The 27381-nt window shown below is 54.8% G+C and overlaps 4 protein-coding genes across 6 annotated transcripts; 2 read left to right on the top strand and 2 right to left on the bottom strand.

Annotated features, from left to right (window-relative positions):
* Positions 1–2554: 2554 nt before the first annotated feature.
* LOC140262975 (granzyme G-like) lies at positions 2555–4253 on the bottom strand. The gene is made up of 5 exons (XM_072357700.1): positions 4179–4253; positions 3937–4084; positions 3280–3421; positions 2949–3182; positions 2555–2821 (listed from the first exon to the last, which is right to left on the bottom strand). Exons 1-5 carry the CDS (start codon positions 4240–4242, stop codon positions 2687–2689), a joined length of 723 nt encoding a protein of 240 aa, XP_072213801.1. The 5' UTR covers positions 4243–4253; the 3' UTR covers positions 2555–2686.
* A 2078-nt stretch (positions 4254–6331) lies between these two features.
* LOC140262929 (mast cell protease 1A-like) lies at positions 6332–9174 on the bottom strand. Of its 2 annotated transcripts, none has more exons than XM_072357631.1 (5): positions 7914–8014; positions 7696–7843; positions 7414–7549; positions 6953–7204; positions 6332–6784 (listed from the first exon to the last, which is right to left on the bottom strand). In XM_072357631.1, the coding sequence occupies exons 1-5, from the start codon at positions 7981–7983 to the stop codon at positions 6650–6652; spliced, it is 741 nt and encodes a 246-aa protein (XP_072213732.1). In that variant the 5' UTR covers positions 7984–8014; the 3' UTR covers positions 6332–6649. The 2 variants fall into 2 exon arrangements, with proteins under 2 accessions (XP_072213732.1, XP_072213731.1); XM_072357630.1 differs by lacking the exon at positions 7914–8014 and adding an exon at positions 9043–9174 and having other exon boundaries at positions 6516–6784.
* A 2355-nt stretch (positions 9175–11529) lies between these two features.
* S1PR4 (sphingosine-1-phosphate receptor 4) lies at positions 11530–12747 on the top strand. The gene has a single exon (XM_072357660.1). The coding sequence runs from the start codon at positions 11530–11532 to the stop codon at positions 12745–12747; it is 1218 nt and encodes a 405-aa protein (XP_072213761.1).
* Positions 12748–13663: 916 nt separating this feature from the next.
* NCLN (nicalin) lies at positions 13664–23545 on the top strand. 2 transcript variants are annotated; one of them, XM_072357578.1, is made up of 16 exons: positions 13667–13959; positions 15589–15779; positions 16000–16144; positions 16539–16633; positions 16855–16935; positions 17131–17234; positions 17649–17737; positions 17901–18040; positions 18461–18639; positions 18834–18921; positions 19010–19048; positions 19162–19325; positions 19923–19976; positions 20064–20142; positions 20543–20642; positions 22426–23545. In XM_072357578.1, the coding sequence occupies exons 1-15, from the start codon at positions 13779–13781 to the stop codon at positions 20600–20602; spliced, it is 1689 nt and encodes a 562-aa protein (XP_072213679.1). In that variant the 5' UTR covers positions 13667–13778; the 3' UTR covers positions 20603–20642; positions 22426–23545. The 2 variants fall into 2 exon arrangements, with proteins under 2 accessions (XP_072213680.1, XP_072213679.1); XM_072357579.1 differs by lacking the exon at positions 22426–23545 and having other exon boundaries at positions 13664–13959; positions 20543–22157.
* The last annotated feature ends 3836 nt before the right edge of the window (positions 23546–27381 follow it).

Below are 27381 nucleotides of genomic sequence, written 5' to 3'. Positions count from 1 at the left end.
AGCGCTCGGCTCTTTTTCTCCCTCTTTCTTCTTGGTTTTAATTCTTTGCCCTGTTCTGTCACACACACCGTCCCCCCCAACACACCACGAGGGCTGTTTGCCCACAGCTCCCTTTGGTTGAGCAGAGCTCACAGCATCCCTGGGGCTGGGGCTGCAGCGCCGCGTTGCTCAGCTCCAGCCTCTCGTTCTTCTCTTGCTGCTAGCAGCAAACAAGCCTTGTCTGTTGCTCCGTGCCATGCGGTGTTTGCCTTGCTAAGAGTTCCCAGGTTGTGGTTTCGAGGAAGGAGCAGAGCTGGTGCTCGCGGCCTTTGGGATGTCGGCAGCATTGAGCTGTTCTCCCTGCTCTGGATGCGTTTCCCCAGGCGTGTGCTGCTGCGTTGTGCTGGTTGTGCTGGTTGTGCTGTGCTGGTGGTGGCTGCGGGGTCAGCAATGGTTGAGCTGCTGCAGGCAGGAGGCGGCACGGAGGCGGCGCTGCGTTCCAAAGCAAGCTCTGCTCGGGGTGCTGCGCTTTGGTGCATCCCAGGTGCTCACATTGGTGGCCTGAAGGGCAACCACAGTGCAAGTAGGGAAGGGGGGGGACCTGGTCCAGCTTTGGGGCTGCATCTTCCAGCCACCACGAATGCTTCTGTTCCAATCCCAACCAGCAGCATTGGGTCCAAACCCGCCGGGCCGACCAGAGCCGCCTCCTGGGAGGTGCTGCGGGGATCTCGTCTCGTTGCTGGCAGCGCAGGGGGGTGTTTTGCACAGCTTTGCTTTGGTAACACTACAACCCGGGGCGGCCCTTCTTTGGGGCAGCTCCTCTTTGCATCCCCTGCTGTTGGCCGGGGGGTCCCCGCGTGTCGCTCAGCTTCACATCGACCCGATGGCTTCGGTTTTCATCGCTTCTTCCTTTGTTTGTTGGTCGGTTTTTTATCTTTACGCCACAAAGATCCATCCTGTGGAGGCCGCCTCCCTCAGAGGAGCTGCTCCCACCTTCACCTGCATCCAGACCTGCTTTATCCCAAGCAGGGAGCAGCACCGGGCTCATTTTTACCCCCCCACCTGGAGGGCTGACACTGCGCTGCTGGGAGACCTGGAGCCCCCACCTCCATTTCCAGGAGGGAAACCTGAAGTGGATGAGTTGAGGACCACCCCCAACCCCCCCCCCAACCCAGAGCCGGGTTCTTTGCTCTGCTGTTGCTTCCTCCCCACATCAGCATTGCCTTCCAATGGGGGTCGGGTTGGTTTTGTCTGTTTTTATTATTATTTTTTTTCCTCCCACCCTCTTTTTTTTTTTTTTTTTTCTTTTTTTCCCCCCTTGTGTTTTAATTTTTGTTTTTAATAATAATAAATATTATATATATATATATATATAAATCTATATATCAGAAATAACAAAGAGAGATCCCGACAGCAGCCACCACCACCACCACAACCACGAGCTGCGGGTCGCACTGAGCCCAGCTGAGGCTGCATCACTGCACCCGGTTCCGCCCGGCCCGCTTTGTGCCAACAAACCCCCCCCTTTTCCTTTCCTAGTGCCGGAGATTCTTTACAAGTGCCAACGTGGTGGGGATGGGTTGGTTTGGTTCCACTCGGATGCTGTAGGAGTTCTCGCTTTAAGGCGGTTTCAGCGTTATCCTGTATGATGGGTGGGGGGGGGGGAGGGAGAAAGAAAGAGGGGGGGGAATAAATAGAGGGTAAAACAACCAAACCCAACCACACGGGAGCTCCCCTCTCACCCGCTGTTTTTAAACCTTGTCGTTTGCGATGCATGTGGTGTTGTGCGTGTTGGGGTGGGGGGGAGGAGGGTCGGGTTGGGTCGGGTCTGGGGGGGGGGTTCTGAACGCGCTGCCCGCTGTCAGGTCCGATTCAGGCTCCAAACTGCCTCATTCCAGGCTGGACTGTGATGGTTCCGGTCCAGCTCCGACCGCCGGGCGCCAAACCCTTCGCTGCGGAAATAACCCGCTGGGAATGGATTTTCATATCTTTCTCCTGGAAATCAATTCTCTGTTTGAAATTGGAATAAATTTTGTTCCTAAAAGCCGCGCTGCTTTTATTGTCCTCCTTCGGCCGCGCCGTCAGCAGGGCTGGCTGCTCAGAGAAGCATCCGAGAGCTGCGAGCACCCCAAGAGGGCACTGTGTGCATTGGGGAACACGGCGCTGCTCCTCCCCGGGCTGTTAGAGCTGGTTCTGCAGGGCTGGAAGGGAACCCAAGGCGTCCACTGCCCCCCCTGCTGCAGATGGGACACCCAGCGCCGGAGCCCACAGCCCCATCCCTCACCCTGAGCGACCCCGAGTGCATTCAGGCTGCCTGCTTTGCAGCTCTGCCCCAGCACCACAACCCCATCGCTGGGCTGGAACCAAAGGTTGCCCCAGATCCACGTCACCGCAGGGAAAAGGATCTCAGAGCAGATGAACTTTATTGGCTTTGTGTCTTTATTACAACGGAGCTGCAGCAGGAGGGGGGTGAAGGAAGCAGCAGGTGATGGAGGATGGAGGATGTCACAAAGGGGCGGTGGATGGAAGCAGCTGGTGCTGCACAGGGGGAGGAGGAGCTCGCTGGGTCCCGAGAGCCGCAGCCCCTCCATTGGGTGTGCAGCCCACCCTGCAAATGGGGTCTGCAGCGGGGGGGGCTTCCCTGGGGAGGGCGGCAGCAGCAGGAGAGCATTGGGCACCACGTGGGGTGAAAGCAATCGCTGCCCCCTCAGGACTTCATGACGACTTTGATCCAGGACTGATAGGAAGCGATGCTGGTGTAGAAGGACATGTGCTGCCCGTAGGCGTAGGAGTAGATCCCGTAGGCTCTGTTGTTGCACACGAGGGGACTCCCAGTGTAGCTCTGTAGGAGGGGGAAGAGTGAGGAACAGCAACGAGCAGACGGGGACGGAGCTTTCAAAGGGCAGAACCCGGCCTGGGAGCAGCACAGAAAGCAGCCAGCCCCCCCCGGGGGGTCCCATCACACCAACCTCATTGGGAACCTCATTGCTGCTGCTGGAGGCACACAGGACGTCTCCGGTGAGGCCGGGGTAGATGTTGATGCACTGCCTCTCCTTTTTGATGGTGACGTTGGCCTCACGCAGGGCAGCATTTTGGGCTCCGTTCCCCCACCCGGCCACGCTGCACACCCCCCCTTCGGGAGCCTTCCTGGTTGAGAAGGAGATGGGCCTCACGCGGTCATTGATGGTGGCGTTGCTTTTCAGCTGGGTGGCAGAAGGTGCAGAGATGGATGATTCAATGCAGTGCTGATCTGCCCATCTGTCCCCCCCACCCCGGCTCCACCACCGCAGCCCCCCGTACCTTCAGCAGCAGGATGTCGTGCCCCCCCCTGTTCCTCCTGTACTGGGGGTGGCAGTGATATTCCTGCACCTGGAGCTCCTGCCAGCTCTCCTCTTCCCTCTGGATGTCGCAGGCTCCGAGGATGACGCTCAGGGGACAATGGCTGTGAGGTGGAGCACAGAGGGGTCAACAGATGCACAACTGGAGGAGGGACGGCCTGGGGACGTGGGTTGGGTCTGCTGGAAGCTGATGGGAGCGTGGATCCCTACGTGGATCCCTATGTGGATCCCTACGTGGATCCTTACGTGGATCCCTGCTGCTGAGCCTGCCCAGAGCAGACTGCTGGGCTCAGGGTGGGTTATCTGCCTCCAGAGCTTCAGCTGAGCTTGTTGGCTCCACCTGCAGCAGGGGCTGCCCTGGGGGAGCAGGGAACGCTATGGGGTCGGGGCAGCCCCTTTCCATAGAGCTGTGGGCTGTTGGGTTCTGCCGGTTTTGCCCCCCAATCGTGGGGCACAGACACAGGACCAGAGCTCCAGCCCCCCCCCAGCTCCTGCAGCTCACCCCATACCGCCCCACAGCATCACGCCGGCCCCACAACCCCTCTCCCTGCCCGCTCGGCCATGCAGAGCCGTCCCACCCCCATCTGGGAGACATCAGGTCGGGTGTCCCAGGGCTCACCTGAAGCACCGTGCGGCCGTCATCACCCACCCGGGGTCCACCAGGAAGCCCCCGCAGAACCCCCCATCCGTGCCCCGCAGATAAGCCATGTAGGGCCTGGATTGAACCAGCGCCCGGCCCCCGCGCTCCAACCGGCTCCAGGAACGACCTGCAGGGATGAAGGGGTGGATGGGGACGTGGGGATGGGATGGAGATGTGGGGCGTACGGACCCCATAGCCCACCCCACAGCCTCTCTACCCACCAGCTGTGTCCAGAGGCCACGCCAGCAGCAGGACGGTCAGCAGGAGCCTCAGTGGGTGCTGCATGGCCTCCAGGACGCCCCAGGGCTGAGGCTGTGAGTGGGGTCTGTTCCTGCCCTCAGGAAGGATTTATACCCTGAGACGAGACTCCAGGAAACCACAGAGGTCGCACTTCATCTGATTAATCTCACTGCAAAATGCAAACCTCAGCGATCCAACAGGGGAATTCAGGCAGCTTTGGGCAACGGCCCACCTCCCTTTGGGGCGGGTTCGGGGCACCTGGAGCCCCCCTGGACCCAAAGGCAGCATCGTCCCTTTGCCTCTGAGCTGGGGGCTGTAGGGAGCGCGCCCACCCCATCACCTTGCCGTCTCCTGCAGCTTGTGTTGTTGTTTTTGCAACGACATCCTTTGCATCTCTCGATGTTATCACGAGCCTTGCAAAACCAAGCTTTCTTTGACGTGACGAACCAACTCCAAGAAGGCCGCGAGGTCCTTCCTGCTGCTTCTCGGAGCCCAAGGAGCAACCCCCAAAACGCCACGTCTGTTATGGCGGGCTGAGGGCAAGGAGCCGCACAGCAACGCGCTGCTGGCACCACGAGCTCCCTGCTCTGCTGCTTTGGAGCCCTGGAAAGCAGCAGCACCTGCTACGTGTTCTTTCCAGTTTGGCTGCTCAAACACGGAGGCCCTCACTGCAAAGCTGGTGGGCAACTCCCATCATAAAGTGCTTTGAGTTTTGGTCAGCCCTGAAGTGATCAGGAAGTCGGACTCTGATCCTTGTACATCCCTCCCAACTGAGTTATTCTCTTCCGTTCTACTGGGCTCTGCTGGGCTTCATTCTGCTCTACCGGGCTTGTCTCTACTGAGCTCGCCTCCATAGGACTTCACACTTCTCCACTGGGCTCTATTGGCTCCACTTGTGGTCGTTCCCCATTAAACAACGTTTCTCTGCTCCTCCACCAACTGGGATGTGAGGACTCACAAAGCTGCTGCCCAGATCCAGGGCTGCCCCCGTCCCTGTTCTGTGGGGAGGAGGGATGTGGCTTTGGGATGCTGCCCACCTATGGGAGGGGTTATGGCCCAAAGTGGCAGTTCCTTCCTTGGCTGATGACGAAACGGGTCTGATGCTGAGTGCTGGGAAATGCGCTTTCCCTGCTGCCCCCAGAGCCTTTTCTAGAGCACAGAGCCGTCATTCTCGTGCAAAGGCTGCAGCAGGCAGAGCATCAAGGAAAACCCTGACGTGACAAAGCGACAGAGATTTGTTTCACAGCCGCAGATAAGCAGCTGCAGCAGCTGCAGGCCTTTCATTGCAGATGTGCTGCTTGATAGGAGCTGGTAGCAGACTGTAGAGTTTGGATCCTTCTTGCTTTCCCCACCGTGCCCTGGTGGCATCACCTCCTCCAGGCAAGGGCAGGGAGTGCGTGGGCACACACAGCCAGGGCTGGACCACAGCATCTTTCAGCCACCTCCTTCCTTTGGCAGATAGGGCTGAGTGGAAGCCCGGGAGAGGTTCTGAGAACAGGGCAGGCATCCTGTTCCCTCCAATTGCTCACAGTTTCTGTACGTTCAGAATTTCACGCTGGGTTTCCCCTCCTCAAACCCTCACATTCTCTCCTGGAACTTGCGTCAACCTCTGGCCGTCCTGCAGCAAGGAGTGATGCTCTGCCCTGCTGCCTTCCCTGCTGCTCTGCCCTGCTGCTCTGCCCTGTCTGCTCTCCTATCTTTAGCCCCCAGGGCTTTGCCCAGCCCTTCCAGCACCGAGCTTTCAGAGCTCCTATCTGTGTCCCAGAGCCATTAAGGCTGGATAACACCTCTCAGATCCCCAGCCCAACCCCAGCCCATCCCACCGTGCCCACTGACCACGTCCCCAGGTGCCACCATGGCTCTCAAACACCTCCAGGGATGGTGCCCCCCCCCCCCAATGCACCATCACTCCTTTGGAGAAGAAATTGTTCCTCACACCCAACCTGCACCTCCCATAACAACACCATAACACCATCACCCCCGTCCTATTGCTGCTGGGAAAAGAGGCAGGTCCTTCTCTGGACCTCGATGTCTTTGTCACTGCCATCCCAGCTCGGATAGAAGCCCGGCCCAGGACTGACTCAACCTTCCCTTCTTTTCCAGGACAAGGGATAAGAAAGAAGAAGGCAGAAATGCTGGGGAACACGGCTCAGAATTTACTGGGGTCATTTCAGGTGCAGTGAGGTTCAAGCAGGGCAGGGGTGTCCAATGGAAGCGGGCTCTGCAGTGGTGCCACTGCATTCTGGTACCATGTGGGAACTCTGCCGGGTGACAACATGGCACCAAAATGGGCCGGCAGTGGGACAGCCATCAGCCTTGGAGCAAAGGGAGGGACCCTGCGAGCATCCATAGGGACACTCAGGTTCCCAGGGACAGAGAGAGGGGAATGGAGCCGTCAGTGGGGGCAGGACGGAGCCCAGCAGGTCTCCATGGCCGCGCTGGCGCTGCACCGTTAGTTCTTCATGACTTTCTTGATCCAGGGCAGGTAGTTGGCAATACGAGCATAGACACCGGGCGGGCTGTCGTACCCGAAGGAAACAACACCCTGTGCCACCTTATTGCACACCAGCGGCCCTCCGGAATCACCCTGCGGACAGATGGGAGCAGTGGTGGGAGCCACCAGCAGAAATGGGCCGAGCTCTACCCAGCGGGAACGGCCTCGCTCTTCTCAATGAGATCGAGCTCCCCTCCTCCCAGCCGTGGGAAGGCCCCACGGACCTGGAAGCCCCCAGAAGTGCCCCCTCTGCGGCCATACCTGGCTGGAGTCCTTCAGCTGATGGAAGCTGCCGGCGCACACCATGCCGCTGTCCAGGTGCGGGTAGAACAGAACGCATTTCCTGCGGCTGTAGATGTTGACTTGGGTTTCAAAGAGTTTGCCGGTGATCTGGTCCTCATCAATCAGGCCCCATCCCGCTATGGTGCACGGGGTGCCCGTGGGGAGGTCGCTGCTGGTTTTGGGCAGCGAAATGGTGTGGACGTATTTGTTGAGCTTGGCCTTCGCTGTCAGCTGGGAGAGAGGAGGGCGGTCAGCAGGGGGGTGGGGGTAGAGGGGAAGGCTGGTGGGATACACAGCCCTGCAAACACAGCGTGCGACCTCAGCCCTGCCTGGGGGTCCCACCCCATGGAGCTGGTGGGTGGCGGAAGGAGCTCTGTGTGCAACGCTCTGTTTGGCCCCGCTGCCCCCCAGCCCCTCTCTGCCCCACGGCGCCGCCTTGCCTTGAGCAGCATGATGTCGTTGACCATGGTGTCGGGGTTGTATGCGGGGTGTGGGTAGTATCTGAGCACCCCTCGGACCTGCTGGCTCTGCTCTGGTTCGTAGACGTCGTGAGCCCCCAGGATGACGGTGATGTTCCTGGCCGTGGCATACAGGGAAGAGCAGAACCAGTCAGGTCTTCCCCCCACACACACCCCTTTGCATAAAGGTGGGGAGAGCTGCCCCAAAACAGCCCCGGTGATGGGGAGGAAGAGGAGGATGAAGCTGCTGTGTGCAGTACTCACCCCGACAAGCAGTGTGCGGCCGTCATCACCCAGTCAGGGGCCACCAGGAACCCCCCGCAGGCGGACTGCCCGACCTTCAGGTACGCCATGTAGGGGTGGGAGTGGGGCTTGGCCTCGTGGCCCCCAATGATCTGACCCCGCAAAGCACCTGCAAGACACAGCGGGGTGAGCTGTGGGACGGAGCACAGAGCTGCAGCCCCGTGCAGCTCCCCTCTTACTGCCATCAGCCCGTGGGCAGGAGAGCAGCAGCAGCAGGGCCAGCAGCAGCGGGCAATGGGGACGACGCATCTCCTCTCCACGTTGGATGCCCGGAGCCCTGAGCCTCCCTCCTGCTGCCCAAGGGGTGCTTTTATAGCTCGGAGCATCTGTACCCTACAGCCAGGAAACCATGTGCGATGGGCTGATTGTTTTAATCAGAGCAGTGCAGCATCCCGCCAGGCTATCTGCATCTCTGCTGCTCACGTGCCCACAAGCTCAGGGGCTGCAGTCAGTGGGGCAGCAGTGCAGCAAATCTCTGTGCAAAGGGCACGGACCCGGCGCACAGCAGATCTACACCGACACACACTGGGAGCTCCAGGGGCCCCTTTGATTCTGTGATTGATTCTGTGATTGATTCTGTGGTTCTGCTCACTGCTGCAGAGAGATGGAGCATCACACATCGCTGTGATCACCACAGGGCCCTCTGCTGGAGGGGGCACAGGGGGGGTCAGCTGTTGTGAGAGCTCTCTGTCAGCACAGAGATAAGGGGTGGGCAGCAGCTGCTGGGGACATCCTGCCCGGACACTCATGGGCTTCGTGAGCCCTTTGCTCCTTCCCATCCTTGGGTGCTTTGGCTCTCAGGGTGGCTCTGTGCAGGCACAGCCCTCCCAGCAGTGGAGGCTGAGCTCAGGGCAGGTTCTTTGAGCTCATCCGGGTTTGTAACAGCAGCTGGTAAGAGAGGGAAAACCCAACAGGCAGCAATCATGGGGTTATCAGCAGCGTGCAGCTCTAACAGCCCCTCCATGCTATGGGGACATCGCCCCCAGTCCTGCTATGGGATGCTGCAGCCCCTGCTCCTGCTATGTGACATTAAATTCACAGTCCTTCTGTGGGTATTCTCACCTTCCCAGGCCGTTTTCTGCCCCCCACCCCCATGGCTGTGCCCACCAGCCCCACTGCTGTCCCATAGAGGTTCTGTTTGTGCCCCACGTACAACACTGCCTCTGTCCCCGAGCTCCCTGAGCAGGAAATGCTTCCTCGAAAGAGAACCAGAGTGTGGATGAGGCTCAAACCCACCCAAGGAGGATTTGTGGGACGAGAGGCACTTCGTGCTGCTGTTTGTTTTTCTATAGGCAAAACTGAACCAACCTTCTGAAGAAGGAAAGGAAAAAGCTGGGTGGATCTTTTCTTTCTTTTCCCTTCCCTCTTTGCTTTTTAAAGTCATTGATGTGGTCAGGAGGAGACGACGACGAAACTTTCTCTTTCGTGTTCTTGTTTTTCCTGCAGAGGTACAGTGAATAGAACTCGTTTTATTACATGGAACCCAACTGCAGCCCAGACCACCCCCTGAGTGCTGCAGCCCTGCTGCTTCCTGGGCTGGGTGCCTGCAGGGAGGATCTTGTAGGGCTTTCTGCTGTGATGCTCCGCTGGAAGAACCTCCACCTGCTGCAAGAGAGCAGCACAAACCCACGTTCCAACTGCCAGCAGCAATCGAGTCATCTCTAAACCAGCACCGCTCCACCCTTCCTGGAGCAGCAAAACACCTGCAGGGTCGGATGGGTGGAGGTGGCACAGCGGTGGGGATGGCAGCGTCCGTCCACCTGCCCCATAGAGGGATGTGTTGGGGTGTGATCGGAGCTGGGGGCTGGATGGGACAAGGGCAGTGGTGACTGGGGCTCTGGGGTGGTGGAGTGGGGCAGCTGTGGGGCAGCTCTGAGCGAACTGTGGTCTTCGTCTGCAGGAAAGAGATGAGAGATGCCGCAGGACGGGGTGTCCTCCTCCTCCCCCCTGGATTTCAGAGAACATCTGAACTGAAATAGCAGAGAGAGGCATCAAGATAAAGCTGGTGTTTGTGCAGATAGCGATGGGGAGATGGGGCAGAGAACAGGAACTCAGTCTGGAGGAGGGGGGCTGAGTGCCATGTGGAGAGGTGAGGATACCATACGGGCTGTGTTAGTGCTGAGCACTGGGGACCTATTGGGGTGACCCGAATGCCCCTGGTCCCATCAGGCTGCAGGGGCAAAGAGCTCAATGCCATCAGATGCCTCCTTCCTGCTGCTGCTCAGACAGCACTCACTATTTGAGGAGCTGCTCCAGGCCCTGGCGGGGCACATCCCTTCACCCCCTGACCTTCATCTCTACCTGCTCCATCCTCTGCCTCCCACAGCTGATGTTTGCTGGCAGCTCATTCAAAGCCGAGCACCTGGAGGGCTGCGTGGGACTCACGTTGCCCCTTTGGGACCGAGCCCTTTGCAGCAAGGGCTGAGCACACCACACTCTGCTTTCCCTGAGCTCAGGGCTCGTTCTTCCCACTGATCTCTGCTCCTTCAATCTCAGGGCTGCCCTTATCAGCACGAGCTCCGCTGACGGCGAAGCCAAACTGATACCCCAATGGCTGAAAGGGCCGATGTGGAGCACGGAGCTCCCTGCTTCCCATCAGAGCCACTTTTGCTGCGCACCATTTCCTGCAGGAGGAACAGCCTTTGTATTTTCCAGGAGGAATCCCCACGTCCCACAGCGCAGTGAGACGGCCCAGCGCTGCGCTCTGCCCTGGGGACCCCTCCATGACTCCGGGTCAGCCTGCACTGATATTGGGGTTCAGCTGTGATCCTGATGCTCCTTCTTTGCAGCTGTTTGGGTGGGTCCATCCTTGCAGAGATGTGGTTGACGATGTTGTAACTTCCCCTTTTTTAGTTTGTGTTTTTTTCTTCACTTCGGTAGGTAGCAGCCTCGCTGCTTTCACCCTCATTACCTGCTGCACTGAGCCTCCAACGAGCAGTGCTGGCTGCTGAGCCCCATCCTGGCAGCACGAGCCATGCCAGGTGAGTCCAAAGCTCAGCAGCTGGGGCTGGGAATGGCGTGGTGCAAGAATGTCCCTCCAGGTGGGCTGAGAGATGTAGGGAATAGCTGAGTGACGGACATCAGCCCTGTAGTTGGGTTGGGGTTGGGATCAGCCCTGGTTCCTGATCCCAGCGCAGCCCGTTCAGCTGTGTGCCTCAGAGTCCTGCAGGTGATGTAGGCAGTGGGAAGGCCCTGACCTGTCTGCTGCAGGTGGCCGGGCACAGGCTGCACACGGAAGGCTTGGAGCAGCTGGTTCCCTGCAGCGGGTGCAGCTGAGTCCTGGCTGCAGAGCAACAGGGGCCTGGATGGGTTCACTGGGGGCTGCATGTGGGGTTCTGTGACTGAAGGTCCTCAGGAGGGGGAGAGCACAGAATTCCTCCTGGAGAAGCGTGGATGTGGGCACAGGTGTGTGGGGGCTGTGGGCAGCGGGCAGCTGCTCTGAGGGGTGAATGAGTGCCACAGAAGCCCCAGCAATCGTCGGGGCTCTCATGGCAGCACCCAAACCAACAAATCCCACCCCACGATTTCTCCTTACTGAGAAATGACGACAGCTGCCAGCAGCCATGCCAATCTTCTAGCTCACAACAGGAAACTTTATTAAACAACAGGAAGACCCTGCTCGAGCGTGGCCTTACAAAACACCTCACCCTCCTCTCCCCTTGTTCTCACAGCACTCTGGGGCTGGCAGATGGGGCTCTGACTCCCACTGCTGCACTGGACTCAGCGCTGCCTGCAGCCCTCAAACAGAGGCTCTGCTCTGCTCCAAACCTCACCTGAGCCCTCGGTGCTCAGAATATGGATGGCCCAGGGCTGAGCTGGATGCTGAATCACTCCTTCTCCCTTCCTGCTCAATATCCCGAGCTCAGGATGGACTTCCTTGATGGGAAGGGCTCCTGCTTGCAGCTGGCCGCCATGCGGAACGTGAACATCATCCTGCAGCACTACAACTTCTCCGGCAAGCTGACCAACCGGCACTCCCGGGATGAGGGGATGGGCCTCATCCGCACCACCTTCGTCATCATCAGCTGTGCCATCATCCTGGAGAACCTGCTGGTGCTGCTGGCCGTGCTGCGCTGCCTGCGGGCGCGTCGCTGGGTCTACTCCTGCATCGCCAGCATCACGGTCAGCGACCTGCTGGCCGGCATCGCCTACCTTTCCAACCTCTGCCTCTCGGGCAAGAAGACCTTCCAGCTGTCCCCGCAGCTCTGGTTCCTGCGGGAGGGCATCCTCTTCATCGCTCTGGCCGCCTCCACCTTCAGCTTGCTGGTGACGGCCATCGAGCGGTATAGCGCCATGGTGCGGCCCATCGCTGAGAACGAGGCCAGCAAGACGCTGCGCCTGCGCGGCCTCATCGTGTCCTGCTGGCTGCTGGCCTTCGTCATCGGGCTGCTCCCGCTGCTGGGATGGAACTGCCTCTGCGATTTCAGCGCCTGCTCCGTCCTCCTGCCCCTCTACTCCAAGAACTACATCCTCTTCTCCGTGGTCATGTTCAGCATCATCCTGCTGGGCATCATCGGCCTCTACATCTCCATCTTCCAGCTGGTCCAGGCCAGCTCGAAGCAAACCACTTCTCGGCACAGCCGCAAGCGCTCCCTCCGTCTGCTCAAGACGGTGCTGATGATCCTGGGCGCCTTCATCATCTGCTGGAGCCCCCTCTTCGCCCTGATGCTCTTCGATGTGTTCTGTGAGACGCACACCTGCAGGCTGCTGCACAGCCTGGACTGGACCTTGGCTCTGGCCATGCTCAACTCAGGCATTAACCCCATCATTTACTCACTGCGCAGCGTGGAGGTGCGTCGTGCTGTGTGCAGCCTGCTGTGCTGCTGCTGCGTCAGGATCGGGCTCTGCAAGCCCGGGAGCTGCCTGGTCATCACCGATATCAACTCGGGTTCATCCACCGAGAGCTCCCTGCGCTACCGGGAGAGCCTCCGCAGCCCCATAGCCCCGATCCCACGGCCCAGAGCACCTCTCTCCAGCAACTCCAGCATGATGAGCAATCTGCCCAGCCTCTGAGAGGCCAAAGGTGGCCCAGAGAGTCCATCGGGACCTCAGGATGCTGGTTGGGCCTGTCAGAACGGTGTCAGCTGCTGCCCCACCCCCACTGCTGACTGCGGCTTTGAGCAGGAGGCGGCACAGAAACCGCTGCAGGAGGGCGGTGAGGGCTGCGGGCACAGCCTGGGAGGGACACTCTGCTCAGACGGATGCTGTGCTGGGGCAGCAGTGGGTGCTGCTCCACGTGTGCACGTATACGGGTGCTGTACCTGCTCTGGTGAGGGCGTTTAGCCCCGCTGTGCCCCATGGCACAGGGATGGCAACCCTTGTTTGGGCTTCTAGGGGTTATTGAGAGCAGGGATGGGAACGGGCAGAGCTGTGCCATAAGAGCTGTGCTGTATGATGGGCTGTGCTGTATGATGGGCTGTGCTGTGTGAGCTGTGCTGTATGATGGGCTGTGCTGTATATATAAGCTGTGCTGTATGGGCTGTGCTGTATGATGGGCTGTACTGTAGGGCTGTGCTGTATATATAAGCTGTGCTGTATGGGCTGTGCTGTACACACTGTACTGTAGGAGCTCCTGGCGCACAGCACCCACTGTCTCTCCTCCCCATAGCCGTGCAGGCCCCGTCGGCAGCTTTAAACCTGACAATAAAACCACCGCTGAGGCAGCCGCGTTCGGTGCGCTGTTATTCCGTCCCTGCCCCGCAGCAGTAGGCCTGGTGCCGCCCGGTAGGGCACGGAGCGGCGGGACGGGCCTGCACGGCACCCCCGGCCCGCCCGACCACCGGAAGCCCCCTGTCCCAGCGCCCACTCCACTACCGGAAGCGCCCTGTCCCACTCTCCTCTTCACCACCGGAAGTGGTGCTGCCCCCTGCAGGCCGCGACTACAGCTCCCAGCACCCTCAGCGGCAAGGCCGGAACTACAACTCCCAGCAGGTCTCCGGGGTGGGGGGGGCCGGTGCGCGATACGTCACGTGTCCTTGCGTCGCGCTGCGCCGTGCCGTGCGTGCCGGGGCTGCAGGCCGCAGCGGCGGGTCGGGGCCGCGGCGATGCTGGAGGAGGCGGGCGAGGTGTTGGAGTCGGTGCTGAAGGCCTCGTGCCTGCCGCTCAGCTTCCTGCTCTTCGTCCCCGCCGTGCTTCTGCTCCTGGGCCCGCCGCCCGCCGCCGAGGCCGCCCACGAGTTCACGGTGTACCGCATGCAGCAGTACGAGCTGGGCGGGCAGCCCTACGGTGAGGGACGGACGCGGGGCTCGGGACGGTCCCGGCCTCCTGCGCTTCAGCGGGGCGTTGGGGGAGGTTCGGCCCCGCGGTGGGGAGGTGCGCGGTGCTGGGCGGGCCGCCCGGGGCTGAGCTGCGCTGCTGGGCCCCGGTGTGAGCGGGGGGTGCGCGGAGCTCCGCACCGTGAGCTCCGTGTGGCCGCGGACCCGCCGTGTCCTTGGAAGCTGCTGGTGCGGGCTGAGCTGCGCTGCGTGTCACTGAGCCCGGCTGCAGCCATCTTGCGTCCCGGCCGGGAGCTCCGTTGTGTCCTGCTGCCCTCGGCTCCTCTGCTCGCGGGCTGATCCGTCGCCCTTCAGTTTCTTTCCGTCTCATTGTACCGGCATCTCCTGGTGCGGGAGGCCTCCTTTCTTTTATAGCTCTTCCCTCATCTGAGCAATGACCTCCAGCTCCTGTGCTCAACTTCAGGCAGAGTTGCAGATTGTGCAACAGCTCTCCTTGGGGCAGAAACACAACGTGTGAATTGCTGGAGCGCTGTAACCTTCAGCCCCCGCTTCCTCGTGCTCCCTAACGTGGAATCGATGTCGTCTGAGTCTTCTGCAGACCTTATCCCACATCAGGACACGTGTTCTGTGTGAGCAGCTCAGTCCTGCTGGCTTCTCTGCTCTGAGCTTCAGGCTTTGTTAGCAGCTGGAATTACAGGCCTGCATTTATTCAATGCTGTCACAGAGATTGTCCTCTAAATCTTTCAGGCCTTCGTAGGGTTAAATGGTACAAGCTCTGAAACAGCAGCTATCCCTGTGGATATGGCAGATGGTGCTGGTGCTTTCCGAACATCTCAAGTTATTACTGGGCTCCTTCATCTCTGAGCACATCCGCGTTTTGAAACGTCTGCTTTTGAGGATGTCGCTGATTGCACTGCTGTGTTTGGACATTGTTTGGGGGTGGTGCAGTGGTTGTCCTCCTTATGGACTGAGGGAGCTGCTCTTCACATTGGTCAGTTACGCAGCAGAGGAGCTCTGCACAAAGGCTTAGTGTGGCTGAGCTCTGTGTCTGGCCTATGGCCCTCTCTGGTGTTATGCAGGGGAAGTGCAAGCCTTTATTTGGCTCTTTTTGGTGCTCTGACCTTTGTCAAGATCAAGCTAGTGTTAGAGTTACGTTAAGCTTCCAACCTAACCAGCTGCCCACTTTGGCATAGATGCTTTCTGGAGCATCCTGCTCCTCCTTTGGCTGCTTGTGAGCTCACTGTGCTGACATTTTCACCACAGGAGCCAGGATTATGGAAGAATAAAGTGAGTTTGCAGCATTATAAATTGTGGAGTAGTTCTGAACATCTCTGATTACACAAGTTATCCTTCTAGTCCTCTGCTCCACAGTGCCAGAGCTGCTGGCAAGCCTCTGGATTGCTGTTCTATCAAGGACTGTACTTTTATGTAGAGGATTTGATAAGCTGAGAATAGGAGAGCTTGTAACTTTCTTAATTGCAGGAGCATCCCAGTGGGTGAATGAGCAAGAGCAGACGTGGATAGATGTGGCTCTGAAGTGCATCAGGCTGTGACCGAGATTGTTTGGAGAGTGAGCTAAGCTCCAGCAAAGGGGATATGATGAAGCTGCTTACTAACCCTGTCCCTGCTGTCCCTGCAGGTACCAGGAGTGCAGTGCTTAACACAGAAGCCCGCACTGTAGAAGCGGACGTCCTGAGCCGTCGCTGTGTTATGATGCGGCTGGTGGACTTCTCCTATGAGCAGTACCAGAAGGCTCTCCGCCAGTCAGCTGGTGCCGTGGTGATCATCCTGCCACGGTCCATCTCTTCTGTCCCACAGGATGTTGTAAAGGTGAAAAAAGAACCAAACCAGCTCGTTTCCTTTCTCTTCTGATGGGAGATGTATCTGAGGGGGAGCGAGACTTGGGCTGAAAACTCCTTTTGTAACACACAGCAAACCATATTCACATTTGGACATTTATCTTTCCCTCTCTGGTTTGCTTTCCCTTTCTTTTTCCTATTCTCTTGCATGTTTAGCCAGTGCTAAGTTTGTGTCTCACTTAAATCCTCAGCAATTCATGGAGATAGAGCCAGAAATGCTCGCTATGGAAACCATTGTGCCAGTCTACTTTGCAGTGGAAGATGATGAGCTGCTGTCCATCTATGAACAAACACGGGCTGCTTCTGCATCACAGGGTTCTGCCTCGGCTGCAGAGGGTGAGTTCTAGTAAGTGGGAGAAGGCGTAGGGGAAGACATTCCTGATCCCACCTCTGAGACTGCTCTGCTGTGTTGCGTGCGGCACAGAGCAGCATTCTGTTGCCTTCCTTTTCATTCTGGCCTTCATAAAGTTCTTTGAGATCTAGTGGGATAAAAACACAACATAAGTGAGAATAATTCTTTACTATATTTGCACGAGAGCGAGTTCTCAGCTTTATGCTGTTGCTAAAAAGACAGAAGGCAAGGTTTAAGTTATGAACAAAGTTGTTGATGTGAACATAAGTGACAGCTGGGAGGGATAAAGGATTTGAAACTCACCTCTCCAGTGCTCAGTTAGTAAGGGAAACAAAGGGGTGAGACTTCCCCGGGTGTAGTGATCTCTTTTTGTTTTAGTTCTCATTCACACCGCAACTGCCAATGGCTTCCAGATGGTGACCAGCGGGGCGCAGAGCAAAGCTATCCACGACTGGCTTATACCCAGCGTGGAGGTGAGTTCCAGTTCCAGATAGATTCTTACTGGTGATGTTGATGGGGTGCCTTCTCTGTGAGGAGCTCATCAGCCATTTAGACTAATGGGGGAAGTAGGGTAAGAGTCTGAATTCTTCAGAATTGAGACCACCTGGAGACTCAGGAGGTTTGTAGCAGTCACACTGTCTTAGTCCTAGCACATAAGGAGAGATGCTGAGACATTTATTTCCCTCCTCTCCAGGGAAGGCTGACAGGGCTGGGTGGAGAAGACCTGCCCACTGTTGTGATAGTTGCCCACTACGATTCTTTCGGAGTGGCTCCAGTGAGTATTCTTTTTTGCTTGAAGCCTTCTCCCCATCTGTACCTTTTTTCCTTTTGCCCTCTTACCCTGTATTTTTTTTGCTCTTAAAGACCAAAAGTAGTTGGAAGTGGAGCACAGAGATGTGTTTACCTGAAAGGCTGTTCTGGAACACAAGAATCACTGCTGTCACTGTCTCTGTCCCACTTTGTCCTGCAGTGGCTGTCTCACGGTGCTGATTCCAATGGCAGTGGTGTCTCAGTGTTACTGGAACTAGCCAGGCTGTTTTCTCGGCTCTACACCTACAGACGTACCCATGCTGGGTAAGAAACTACTCCGTTTTGGGTTGAATGTGTGTAGCTAAGGTCAGGTAAGAAGGGCCTGTGGGATGTTAGAGTGTACGTGCAGTCTTTTAATTCCTTCCCTGTCGTGCTTCCTTCTGAGTACACCAGCTGTTAAGGGCCAGACTCCTTCCTTTGGTTTCAAGGTGTAGATCTACTTAACTGCAGGGACAAGTGGATGGAATTACTTAGAAACTGGATTCCATCTTTGAGCACTGGGAACTCCTCTCCTTCCATCTTGCCACTGCCTTCCTGTGTGGCACATTGGAAGCATTTGTTAACAGGCATTTTGCATCAGGTGCTAGCTGATGTCTGAGCACTTTAGTTCTGTAATACAGTAAATTAACCACAAAGTGTGGTGTGTGCTAATACCTCTCTGTTTCCTTTGATGGGCAGATACAACTTGCTGTTCTTTGCATCTGGAGGTGGCAAGTTTAATTATCAAGGAACCAAGAGGTGGCTGGAGGACAATTTGGACCATACTGGTAAGCTCAGGGACTGTCATTGCAGTATGAATCTCTGGCAAGGATCCTGTTAATGTCATCGTGTTAAGTCTGCTGTGTTATCTCCTCATGTAGGCCTTCTTCTGGGGGTGATGGAAGTCCAGCACAATGCACAGCACTGAAGGCTTACTTTTTTCTCTTGCAGATTCCAGCCTCTTGCAGGACAATGTAGCGTTTGTTCTCTGCCTTGACACTCTCGGCCAAGGCAATAGCCTTCATCTTCATGTCTCAAAGCCTCCCAAGGAGGGGACCTTGCAGCACGCGTTTCTGAGAGAACTGGAGATGGTAATGAAAATGGTTGGCTGGGGGGGAACTCGGGGCTCAACCTCAGGGAGCCACAGCTCTCTTGTGAGAGGAAGAAAGGAAGTAAGACACGAAAAAGGGGTTTACCACTGGATTATTTTGTGTATTGTTTCTGGTCACTCGATTTGGAGTGCAGGCATCTTCACACCACAGTCCTGAACAAAGCACACTATATCTGCTGTGTTTTCCACAGTGCTTTGTTATGATTTGTTGCTCGTAAAAACGACCCACCTGATTTCTGTAGTGATACTAAAACAACATTTTGATAGCATCAGTGGCATCCTGCAGATGGAAGTATATTTCCCATCTGCAGTATAAAAATACTGGGTCTGGTTGGGCTGTGCAAGGTGGGGTGGCGCAGTGGGATGCGTGACGCCCCGAATGGCTTTGCCTTTCCCTCAGGTTGTTGCCAGCCAGTTCCCAGAGGTGAAGTTTTCCATGGTGCACAAGAAGATAAACCTGGCTGAAGACATGCTGGCCTGGGAACACGAGCGCTTTGCAATCCGCCGCTTGCCAGCGTTCACCATCTCCCATCTGGAGAGCCATCGGGACAGCCTGCGCAACAGCATCATGGATAGGAGGTGGGAGGCTGTGGGTGAAATCCAGCCCGTAAACACAAACTGGCCTCAGTGCTGCAAGTGTTGTTCTGGTAGTTGTGGGATGGGGAAGAAAATACGGGCAGTTGGGCTCTGGGCTAAGTGTCCTGCTTGATGCAGTGGAGAAGGGTGGGCTCTGGCAGAGCTGATCCCATTGACACATGAATATTTTGCTTTAGGTCACAAGTGGACACGAAGGCACTAACCAGGAATACCAGGATCATTGCTGAGGCTTTGACAAGGGTCATCTACAACCTAACAGAGAAGGTAAGAACTGCCTGTCCTGCGGTGCTTCCCAGACTTGTCCCACTCACCTGAGCTCGCTCCTAGCAGCAACTTGTCTTTTTCCTTGCAGGGAGCACCTGCAGATCTGCAGATCTTCACGGATCAGATGGTAAGCACAATATATTTTTGTAACCAGAGGAGGGGAAGGGATCAGGAGCCTGGGAGAGCTCTGGTTTCAGTGTGTGTAGCTGACTCTGTTTCTTTGGTGGTATTTTCCCACAGCAGATCCAGGAGGAGCAGCTAGAATCAGTGATGGACTGGCTGAGCAGTCAGCCCAGGGCTGCTCAGCTGATTGATAAAGACAGCACCTTTCTCAGCACCTTAGAATATTATATGGGTCGCTACCTGAAAGATGTCAGACAGCATCATGTGAAGGCAGACAAACGGTAAGGAGAGAGGTGAAAGAACCAGCCAGGGTGTGCAAACTGCCTTCCCCCTCTGCTCAGTCTTAACTCTGAGCTGGAAGCTTTCTGGGTTCTTGGTAGGTGGCTGGAAGTGATGGCTCTTTTTCTGTTCTCCTGTCGGTTTTGGTTCATGCTGCATTTTCCCAGAGATAACTTTATTGTTTACAAAGCAAAAAGCCTCAGCAATTTGTTCCATCTCAAGAGCTTGTTTATCCCCTGCTTTGATTCCACCCTTCCCACTCTGAGTGCTGCTTCTCTCTGCAAGAAAGAACTAAAGTTACTGGAAAACTTCATTTGATTGCCAAGAGGCAGCTTCCTTCCTGTTAGCTTGGGTTGAAAGCAGCTTCATGAATCCAGCAGGACATTGTCTGTGTGCCCTGTAGCTGAACATTATGTTCAGAATTGCACCGTTGGGCTCCTACCCGTAGAAGGACTTGACAACTGAAATAACTTCAGAACTGGCACCCAAGTGGTCGTACTGCCTGACCCTGGCTAGGTTAACTTCTTGGGAGGAGGGATTTGGGCTGACTGCACTGTCTAGAAATTCAATGCATCCTGAAGAATTTCTGCTTTCCACAGGGATCCTGAGTTTGTTTTCTATGACCAGCTGAAACAGGTGATGAATGCATACAGGTACGGCCCTCAGGCATGCTAAGCTGTCGCCTGTCTGTGTAGCAGTGCCTGATGTCGCAGTTCCACAACTTCCTTTTCTTGTTGCAGGGTGAAGCCAGCAATCTTTGACCTGCTTCTGGCCGTCTGTATAGCAGCCTACCTTGGTGTCGCCTACGTTGCAGTGCAGGTTAGAAGAAAAGCAAGGAAACAGACTTCTTATTTTCCTCTTACATCACCTTAGCTGCAAGAAGTGGTGCTTATACAGCCCCAGTGCCACGTCTGGAAGAATAATGCCATCCCACTCTGAAATGAGCCAAATCCAGAATGGCTGGCTGTGCTGGTGTTGACATTTTAGGCTGTGCTAAGGACAATCCCTTCCCACTCCTGCTGTTTTCTTCCCTAGTGCAAAACCGTTTGGTTTTTGTTCGTTGTTACAAATTATCTGATCTTGTTACGTCTGTCATACATCTCAGTAGTGTACATCAGTGTTGTTTTAAGCCTCCTAGTAAGCGTTCTCTGTGTGTAGGGCAGTTACTGTAGTAGAACTTGCAAGGACTCATAGGTGCTTATTTTCCTTCTTTTTCCAGAACTTCGGCCTCCTTTATAGGATGGTACAGAGATTATCCCTTAAAACCAAGCAGCAGTGAAGCGACGAGTCGCCCTGTGTACAGCAGCACTGAGCCATCGGTGAGCCCATCAGGAACCTTCTGCCTTGCACTGAATCCTGCTGCTTCTCTTCCTCTCTCTCCTCTTTGCTATCCTAGAGAGGAGGGGAAGGCAGAAAGAAAACAAGATTTCAACTCCTAGGCACCTTTTAGGCGCTTTTGTTCCCCTCCCCTGCACCAGGTTTGTTTTCCTTTGCTTTTTTCTTTTTTGGCAAGGGAAAAGTTCAGAGACTTCTGTAGTTCCTGCAAGTTGTTTAAACACTGAACAGCTGACACTGAGCAGCTTCTGTGAGTATAAACCCGAGTCCTGCACCTTCATGGATGTGTGTGCCATACAGCCAACTGGGAAGCTGAAACTACAGAGCAGATGTGTTATCTCTGCCCAGCAAACCAAGGACTCGGAGCACTTGCTTAGAAGAAAATATGCACACGCTAATTAAAGAGAGTACTATTAGCATGTTTTCTTATGGTACCTCTTCTGAAGTTTACTGCCTGGCTTTAGGGAGGTGTGCTGAGCAAGCAGTGTGTCTAGCAAGCATCCTTATGCAATTTGTTTAGACAGTGCAATAACTCATTCCCTTTTCTTGGAGGTACACTGTAAACAGTCTTGACTGTTATAGAGGGGATGAAGAAAGCTTGTTGAAACGGGTTCCTGCAGAAGGGTTCTTACCGGGACACGCTGTCCTGCCCCTGTTGGAGGATGCATTTTGCTTTGTACTTGATTTCTCTTCAAGTTTGTCCTTGGACAGATTGCTGCTGCCACCATGTGCTAAACTCCTGCTTGGTTTTTCAAGGCGTTCTACAGCCTCAAACGCTGCAGGATCACGTTCTGGGCTGTTTCATGTCTTTAGGCATTAATAGGAAGAACAGCCCGGCTCCTGCTGAGCTCTGATTGATCTCCGTTCCTCAGTTTGTGCTTTCAGATGGGTTCTGGATTCTGGGGCTGTATTTGTGTCCATGTGCATCTCAGGGTTTCATTTAATGTTTTTCAGCTCTGTTAGTTCTGAAAACGCTGTTCTTGACCTGCATGTATAAGCAAACTCCCAAAGTGCTTGCTGCTGCCTCCCTTCACACTCCACCCCCAGTATGTAAGAAGGGAGGCAAGACGCTTGGCCATTAAAACACCAAGCCAACAAACACACAAAAAAAACAACCCACAATCTGTTCTATGAGTGTTGCTTTAAACATGGCTGAACTGTAACTATGAGAGCATATCTTGGAGTTCCCTTTGAGAGGAGGATACTGCCTGCTTCTGGAGGGAGCTGGCTGCTTTTCTGGGCACTGCTGTGCTCTGTTTGCCCCCGAGCTGTGACTGTATGATGACTTTTGACCACAAGCCCTAGGCTAGTTGTAGTTCTAGAGGGGAAAGGGATAGAATACCACTGTCCTGCCACTCAAAATGTCTGAGTCCATCCTTTATTTCTTGTCCTGTATACATTGAGGTATTTTCACAAGCAATGAAGACTACATGAAAAAAGCCCCTACTTTAAATAAAAGCAGCACTGCTTACAGAGGATGAAACGCTCTTACAGGTTTGAACAGTGGTGCTTCTGTTTTGTATGCAAGGTGTTCAGCTTTGCCCCCTTCTCTGCATCTCAGCTGCTCTGTGCACACTCCTTAGGACAGGGTTTTTTTAATGGCTGCTGTCTGTGCCCTTAGGATGGGGACCAACGCACACGTATTTCCACCCATCTTTGTTGTGTTTTGCTGTTTTCCCCTCCTTGGCGTTCCTTTGCCCCATGATGTGCTTGCTGCTATATTTAAGGTGTAGCAATTCATTCTTTAAAGGTTCTTTTCTTTTCCAGGAGAGCACGCTATGTCTGTGGCTCCTTGTAGTGTCAGCAGGTGGCACGGTACCGAGCACTCCTGAAATAGCATCCCTACGGGAAAACTTGCCTTTTTTTTTTCCTTTGAGTTCTTGTTTGAAATACGTCCCTCTGTATGCATGAGGTGTTTGTGACAGCCCTCTGCCACGTGAATTTCAAATGGCTTCCGAAATTGGTTGCTTGTTGTACAGCAGCTGGAAGATGAGCCATGGTTGTTTTCCACTGCACTTGGGTACGGCACGTACTGCGTGCTGGGAGGGGGTGGATCTGGGCTTGGAGATACAGGACGTGCACAGAACAGCACCTGTCTGAATGGCTGGAGGCTGCACCCCATCCTCTGTGTGTGTTACCCATGGACAGGGCGTGTTTCTCACCATGTTATTTAGGCAGATTTAATGAAACCCCATTACGAAATAGGAAAGTCAGAATTATCAGCAGTCCTCCTTCAGCTTGAACATAAAAATTGGCGAGAGAGAAAAGGACGGGCCCAAAGCATCCCTCTTTGCATTGGAAACCCTCAGCTTCCACGTTTCCAGCTCTGTCCTGGTTGAGGTGGTAGCATTAAAGCAAACACTTCAGTTCCTCACAGTCTCAGTTATAAACTGACACTCCTGATGCGGGGCCAGAGGCAGCTGTCTGAAAACAAGATGAGTAAAGATGAAGGAGGAGACTTCACGCCTTCCCCAGGGGCAATTGGGACAGTGCATTCATCTCCTGTGCACAACAGTAATTTGTCCCAGCACCTACTTGGTCCATCCAGCTGGCTGCCATAGGAAGTCATTTGTACTACAGATAAGGGTTGATGCTTCTGATCAAAGTTTGTAAACGTTCTGTAGTTAAATTCCAGCCTATAGCTGGAACAGCGACCATCCTGGGTGCAAGCTTAGTGCCAACACTGCCATGTTTCCATGGGGGGGGGAGAGATGGCAGGGAAGCACATCACTAAACCCCTCCTGTTCTGCCACCTTTGGAAGTGACAAGTGAATGGCTGCTGATTCATACTGCAGCACCTCTGATGGATCTCGCCGCCAGCCTGACACGCAGCAGCAACAACCCAGCAGCTGTTCTGCTGAAATAAAGCTGCTCCACAACGTTGCAGAAAAGCTTTTGTTTTTACCTGGCCTTTAATTGAGACTTGGCCTGGCCTGGAAGGAAGGTGCATGAAAAACATGTGCCCATGTATGTGCGAGAAGCCAGCAGTTACACTGGTAGCCAAAGAAGCAGAACTTTGCCTGTTGTCCTGGTGCTCTCAGGGGTCACAGTGCACAGAAATCTGTGTTCCCAACAGCTTTAAGCACTGAAGCTCTTTCTGTCCATTCCCCACGCTGGGCACTGGGGGTTAAACAGGAGAGTAGTTTGGGCTGCTGTATTTATCACCTAAATAAATGAGGTTTAGCTTTGTGCAATAAGCACTACCATGCGATACGACCAGCCAGAGCAGCCACCGCAATCTGTTTCAACCATTAGGGCCCCGAATTGCAGCAGGCTTTGGTTTTGTTTTACACCACTCTCATAACACACAATTGGACGTGAGGAGCTTCCCAGCACCTGGTGCTCAGGCTGGGTTTGGTGCTTAGGGCCAGTCAGCCCCCAGGTAACGATCTGAAGGGATAAGGACGCTCCGTTTGGCCTCACTGTGCTGTGGGCTGCTCTGCTTTGCTCCATTCCCATTTGTTGCCATGGGACAACGTGATACAGAACATTCACAGCTCAGGAAGAGGTGCTGGTTGATCCTATATTGTTAACACAGCTGTTCATATCCTACAGAGCAAATGTACATCGAGGTGAATATGTAACAGCTGACAGCAAAGGCAATGCAGTCAATGAACGTGCTACTATATATATATATATATAATTTTTTTTTTCCCTGATGATAAATGTGACAGTATTTAATATTTTCCCGTTTTTCATTGCCGTATTTGTTTGTCCCTTTGGAAAAAATAAACGACGAGTGAGAAGGTTTGGTGGCACGTTTGTTTGGTGCTGGAACCTGAGGAGATATCCACCCCCTTACCTGGGGAGAAGCGCTCAGGATGGACTCCTTCCCTTCTGTAGATGAAAAGTGAAGTTGTTGGTAGGAAGGTGTCGGGTTTTCAGCCTGAGGTGGACCCCATTCGGTCGGATCCCATCCGGTCGGACCCCATCCGGTCGGAGCGGCCCCCATCGCCCCTCAGCTCCCCTCAGCTCCCCTCAGACTCCGCGCCTCGAGCTTCGAGATTGGCGGGAAGAAGAAGGGAGCCAGGGGATTGGCTGGGAGAGCAGAGGAGCCTCGCGATTGGTGGAGAGGAGGGAGGAGGGCGGGGCTTGGCGCTTCGAGAAGGCGGGCGGGATCTCTCCTCACGCTCCATCGCGATGCCGAAGGTCGAGGAGATGGCGGCAGCGAGCGGGCCGGGGAGCAGCCCGGAGGAAGAAGAGGAAGGAAAGGTAACTCATCTCTGTGCTGGGGTTGTAAGGATGAGCCTGCTGGCTGGCTGAAAGTACGGGGAGGGGGTCCCTGTGGGCTGTGGGGATGGTGGGTGCTGTTAGTGAGCCCAGGCACTGCGCTGTCCTGGAGGCTCAAGGGAAGGCCTGTGGCTTTTAGACCACGCCATTGAAACCGCTGATCCCCCTGTCTAGAAAAGGAAGCAAAAAATGCCTTCAAAGTCAGAGAAAAGGCCGAAAACAGAGGCCAGGTGTTCAGGAGTGGCAGCAAAGCCCCAGGAACGAGACACTGAAGAAGTGGGCATGTTCCAGGTATGGAGGGCACAGCCCCCTTCCTCTTCGTGCTCCTCTTTGTACCTTCTCATGGCACAGGTCTCCCCTTCGCTTCCTATGCTCATAATAACTGTGGGGCTAAGTTGGCTTCTTGGGGTGGCTGCTGTTTCCTTGCTGCTCTTCTGGTGTTATGAGCGACCCTGTGGGCTGCAGAGCAGCTTGTTGTGGGGCAGGGCTCAATGCTGGCTCTGTGTACCTGCAGATTGGGAAGATGCGCTACGTCCACGTGTCCTGCTTCAAGGGGAAGGTCCTGGTGGACATCAGGGAGTTCTATATGGACAAGGAGGGGGAGATGAAGCCGGGGAGGAAAGGTACTGCTGGCTTCTCTGGGTGCCGTCTGCAGGCTGTGCTCTTTGGTTACTCATGGGTCACTATTCAGCTTAAACCTTTTGCTTTGGGACTTTAACGATGATTTGCCCGCTTGCCTCAAGGTTTGCAGGCCCCAGACTGTTAGATTGCTCTTCTCTCCTGCCTTGTGTGCTGTAGGGCTCACCAGAGATTCAGCTCCTGTGAGACAAATTGAGGAATGTTTTGCTCCTTGCTATTGATTTTTGTGTTAAGGCAGATGAATTTCTTTGAGCTTGGTTTGTTCCATAACCACAAAGCACGTTTTTCCTTGCAGAGATTAATTTCCTTCAGGGAAAAGACCCCTATAAATTACTCAGAGGTAACTGCTTACCCTGGACGTTGGGAGCAGAGCAGTGCATCCTTTCTGTGCCCTTTGGGTTGGAAAGGAGCATTGTGGGCACCTTCCTGGCTGGAAAAAGCACACATGCAACCAAAGACAGAACATCTCTTAGCTAGAACAGAAACGAGGAGGAAATGTTTTCCATTTAATTAATGCCTCTGCTGTTTTTCTCAGGGGTTGTTGGTCCCTGATTTTTATCTAGAGAAATGAATAAAGCTCGGCCCTCATTCTTTAACAAAGCCAAAAGGAACAAGTTGATAACGTGTGGCTGGAACCCGCTCTGCAATTCCATGACCATATTTGTTTCCTAAAGGAGAGGGAAGGGAAATGAAGACCTTATCTCTACTGGCCTTAAAAATAAAAGGCCAGCTCTTTTCTAGAGTTTAAGCTATAGCCGTGGTTTCTTGTTAGCAGCAGCTTTGCTAAATAAAGCTGGAGCTGGCATTTCCTTTGGCTGGCGGAAGGGATGGTTCTCTAGCTGCTGGGTAGGGTAAGGCTTCCCTACAATCTCTTTCCAGCTTGTGAAGGTGGGAATTTTCCTAGGGAATAAATAGATACAAGAGGCTGCAGGACTCCTTGAAAGGCAGCTTGATCTCCTGTTCTCACACGACGCTTTTGTGATGGCACCGAGTACTGCCTGATACGGATGCTGAAGCACTGACACAGTTGCTGTGCTCAGCAGGCTGCCCCTGTTTCTTTTCTGGGCTCAGGCTGCACCTTTTCCTCCTGTAGCTGTTTTGAAGGAGCTGCTGTGGGATGCTGCTTGATGCTGGCTGCTTGCTCTGAACGCCCCTTCTGCTGTTTCCAGGCATTGCTCTGTCTGCAGAACAGTGGAACCAGCTGAAGGAGATCGTTCCTGAGATTGATGCTGCAGTCAAGAAATTCTGAGATGAAGGATGTTGGATGTCTTCAATCTGTTTCCTTCCCCTTGAATGAGCTGAGAATGATAGGGCCAAGAAATCTCACCTGGAGCTTTTCCTTTGCCGTGTGGGGTTTTCTGCACCGAGGTGGTGGTAATGAAAATAAAAGTGGCTCTGGCACTTGTAACGAGCACGTGGAACTCGAGCTTCTGCTCTTCTGGTCTCAAGCTGACATGAGAGCTGTGCTGGTGGGGGAGCTGAGCAGCTCAGTGCTGGGAGGACTCGGCTGCAGCCTGGCTTTCTGGGGTTTGGCTGCCAGTCTGCCCAAGTGCTTTGGCTGCTCGGCATCTTCTCTGTCTGGCTGTGGGAAGGAAGAATGGGAACCATTCAGAGGAGCTTCAGAAGCTACTAAGGAATCAGAAGTTAAAAGCCTAAGATGGCAAGCTATGGGAAGGGTAGGGAGAGGGCATTTTCTGCTTGGGCTCTAAATGGTTCACAGTCCAGGATCAGCTGCAGCAAGCACAGCCCTCCTCAGCAAGACTTCTCCAGACTTTGCAGCAGCCTGCGCCTCCCGTCTATTTTGGGTTCTCTCCTTGCCCTGGTTTCCATAGTATCCGAACGCTTCCTGCTCTT

The sequence above is a fragment of the Excalfactoria chinensis genome, chromosome 26 (assembly GCF_039878825.1).
Source record: "Excalfactoria chinensis isolate bCotChi1 chromosome 26, bCotChi1.hap2, whole genome shotgun sequence".
Classification (NCBI taxonomy): Eukaryota; Metazoa; Chordata; class Aves; order Galliformes; family Phasianidae; genus Excalfactoria; species Excalfactoria chinensis.
This window is presented reverse-complemented; position numbering and strand designations above follow the sequence as displayed.

Coding starts and splice junctions, on each gene's coding strand:
- LOC140262929 (XM_072357630.1), bottom strand. CDS start 9,118: ATGACTTTAAAAAGCAAAGAGGGAAGGGAAAAGAAAGAAAAGATCCAC. Junction 7,844..9,042: donor TTCCTTTCCTTCTTCAGAAG/GTTGGTTCAGTT, acceptor TGTGTCTTGCAG/GTGCTTTGCGGGGTCAGATC. Junction 6,785..6,952: donor AGCTGAAGGACTCCAGCCAG/GTATGGCCGCAG, acceptor ATCTGTCCGCAG/GGTGATTCCGGAGGGCCGCT.
- LOC140262975 (XM_072357700.1), bottom strand. CDS start 4,242: ATGCAGCACCCACTGAGGCTCCTGCTGACCGTCCTGCTGCTGGCGTGG. Junction 3,183..3,279: donor ACGACATCCTGCTGCTGAAG/GTACGGGGGGCT, acceptor TCTGCCACCCAG/CTGAAAAGCAACGCCACCAT. Junction 2,822..2,948: donor GCAATGAGGTTCCCAATGAG/GTTGGTGTGATG, acceptor CCCCTCCTACAG/AGCTACACTGGGAGTCCCCT.
- S1PR4 (XM_072357660.1), top strand. CDS start 11,530: ATGGATGGCCCAGGGCTGAGCTGGATGCTGAATCACTCCTTCTCCCTT.
- NCLN (XM_072357578.1), top strand. CDS start 13,779: ATGCTGGAGGAGGCGGGCGAGGTGTTGGAGTCGGTGCTGAAGGCCTCG. Junction 18,041..18,460: donor TTCTGAGAGAACTGGAGATG/GTAATGAAAATG, acceptor CCTTTCCCTCAG/GTTGTTGCCAGCCAGTTCCC. Junction 18,640..18,833: donor AACAGCATCATGGATAGGAG/GTGGGAGGCTGT, acceptor ATTTTGCTTTAG/GTCACAAGTGGACACGAAGG.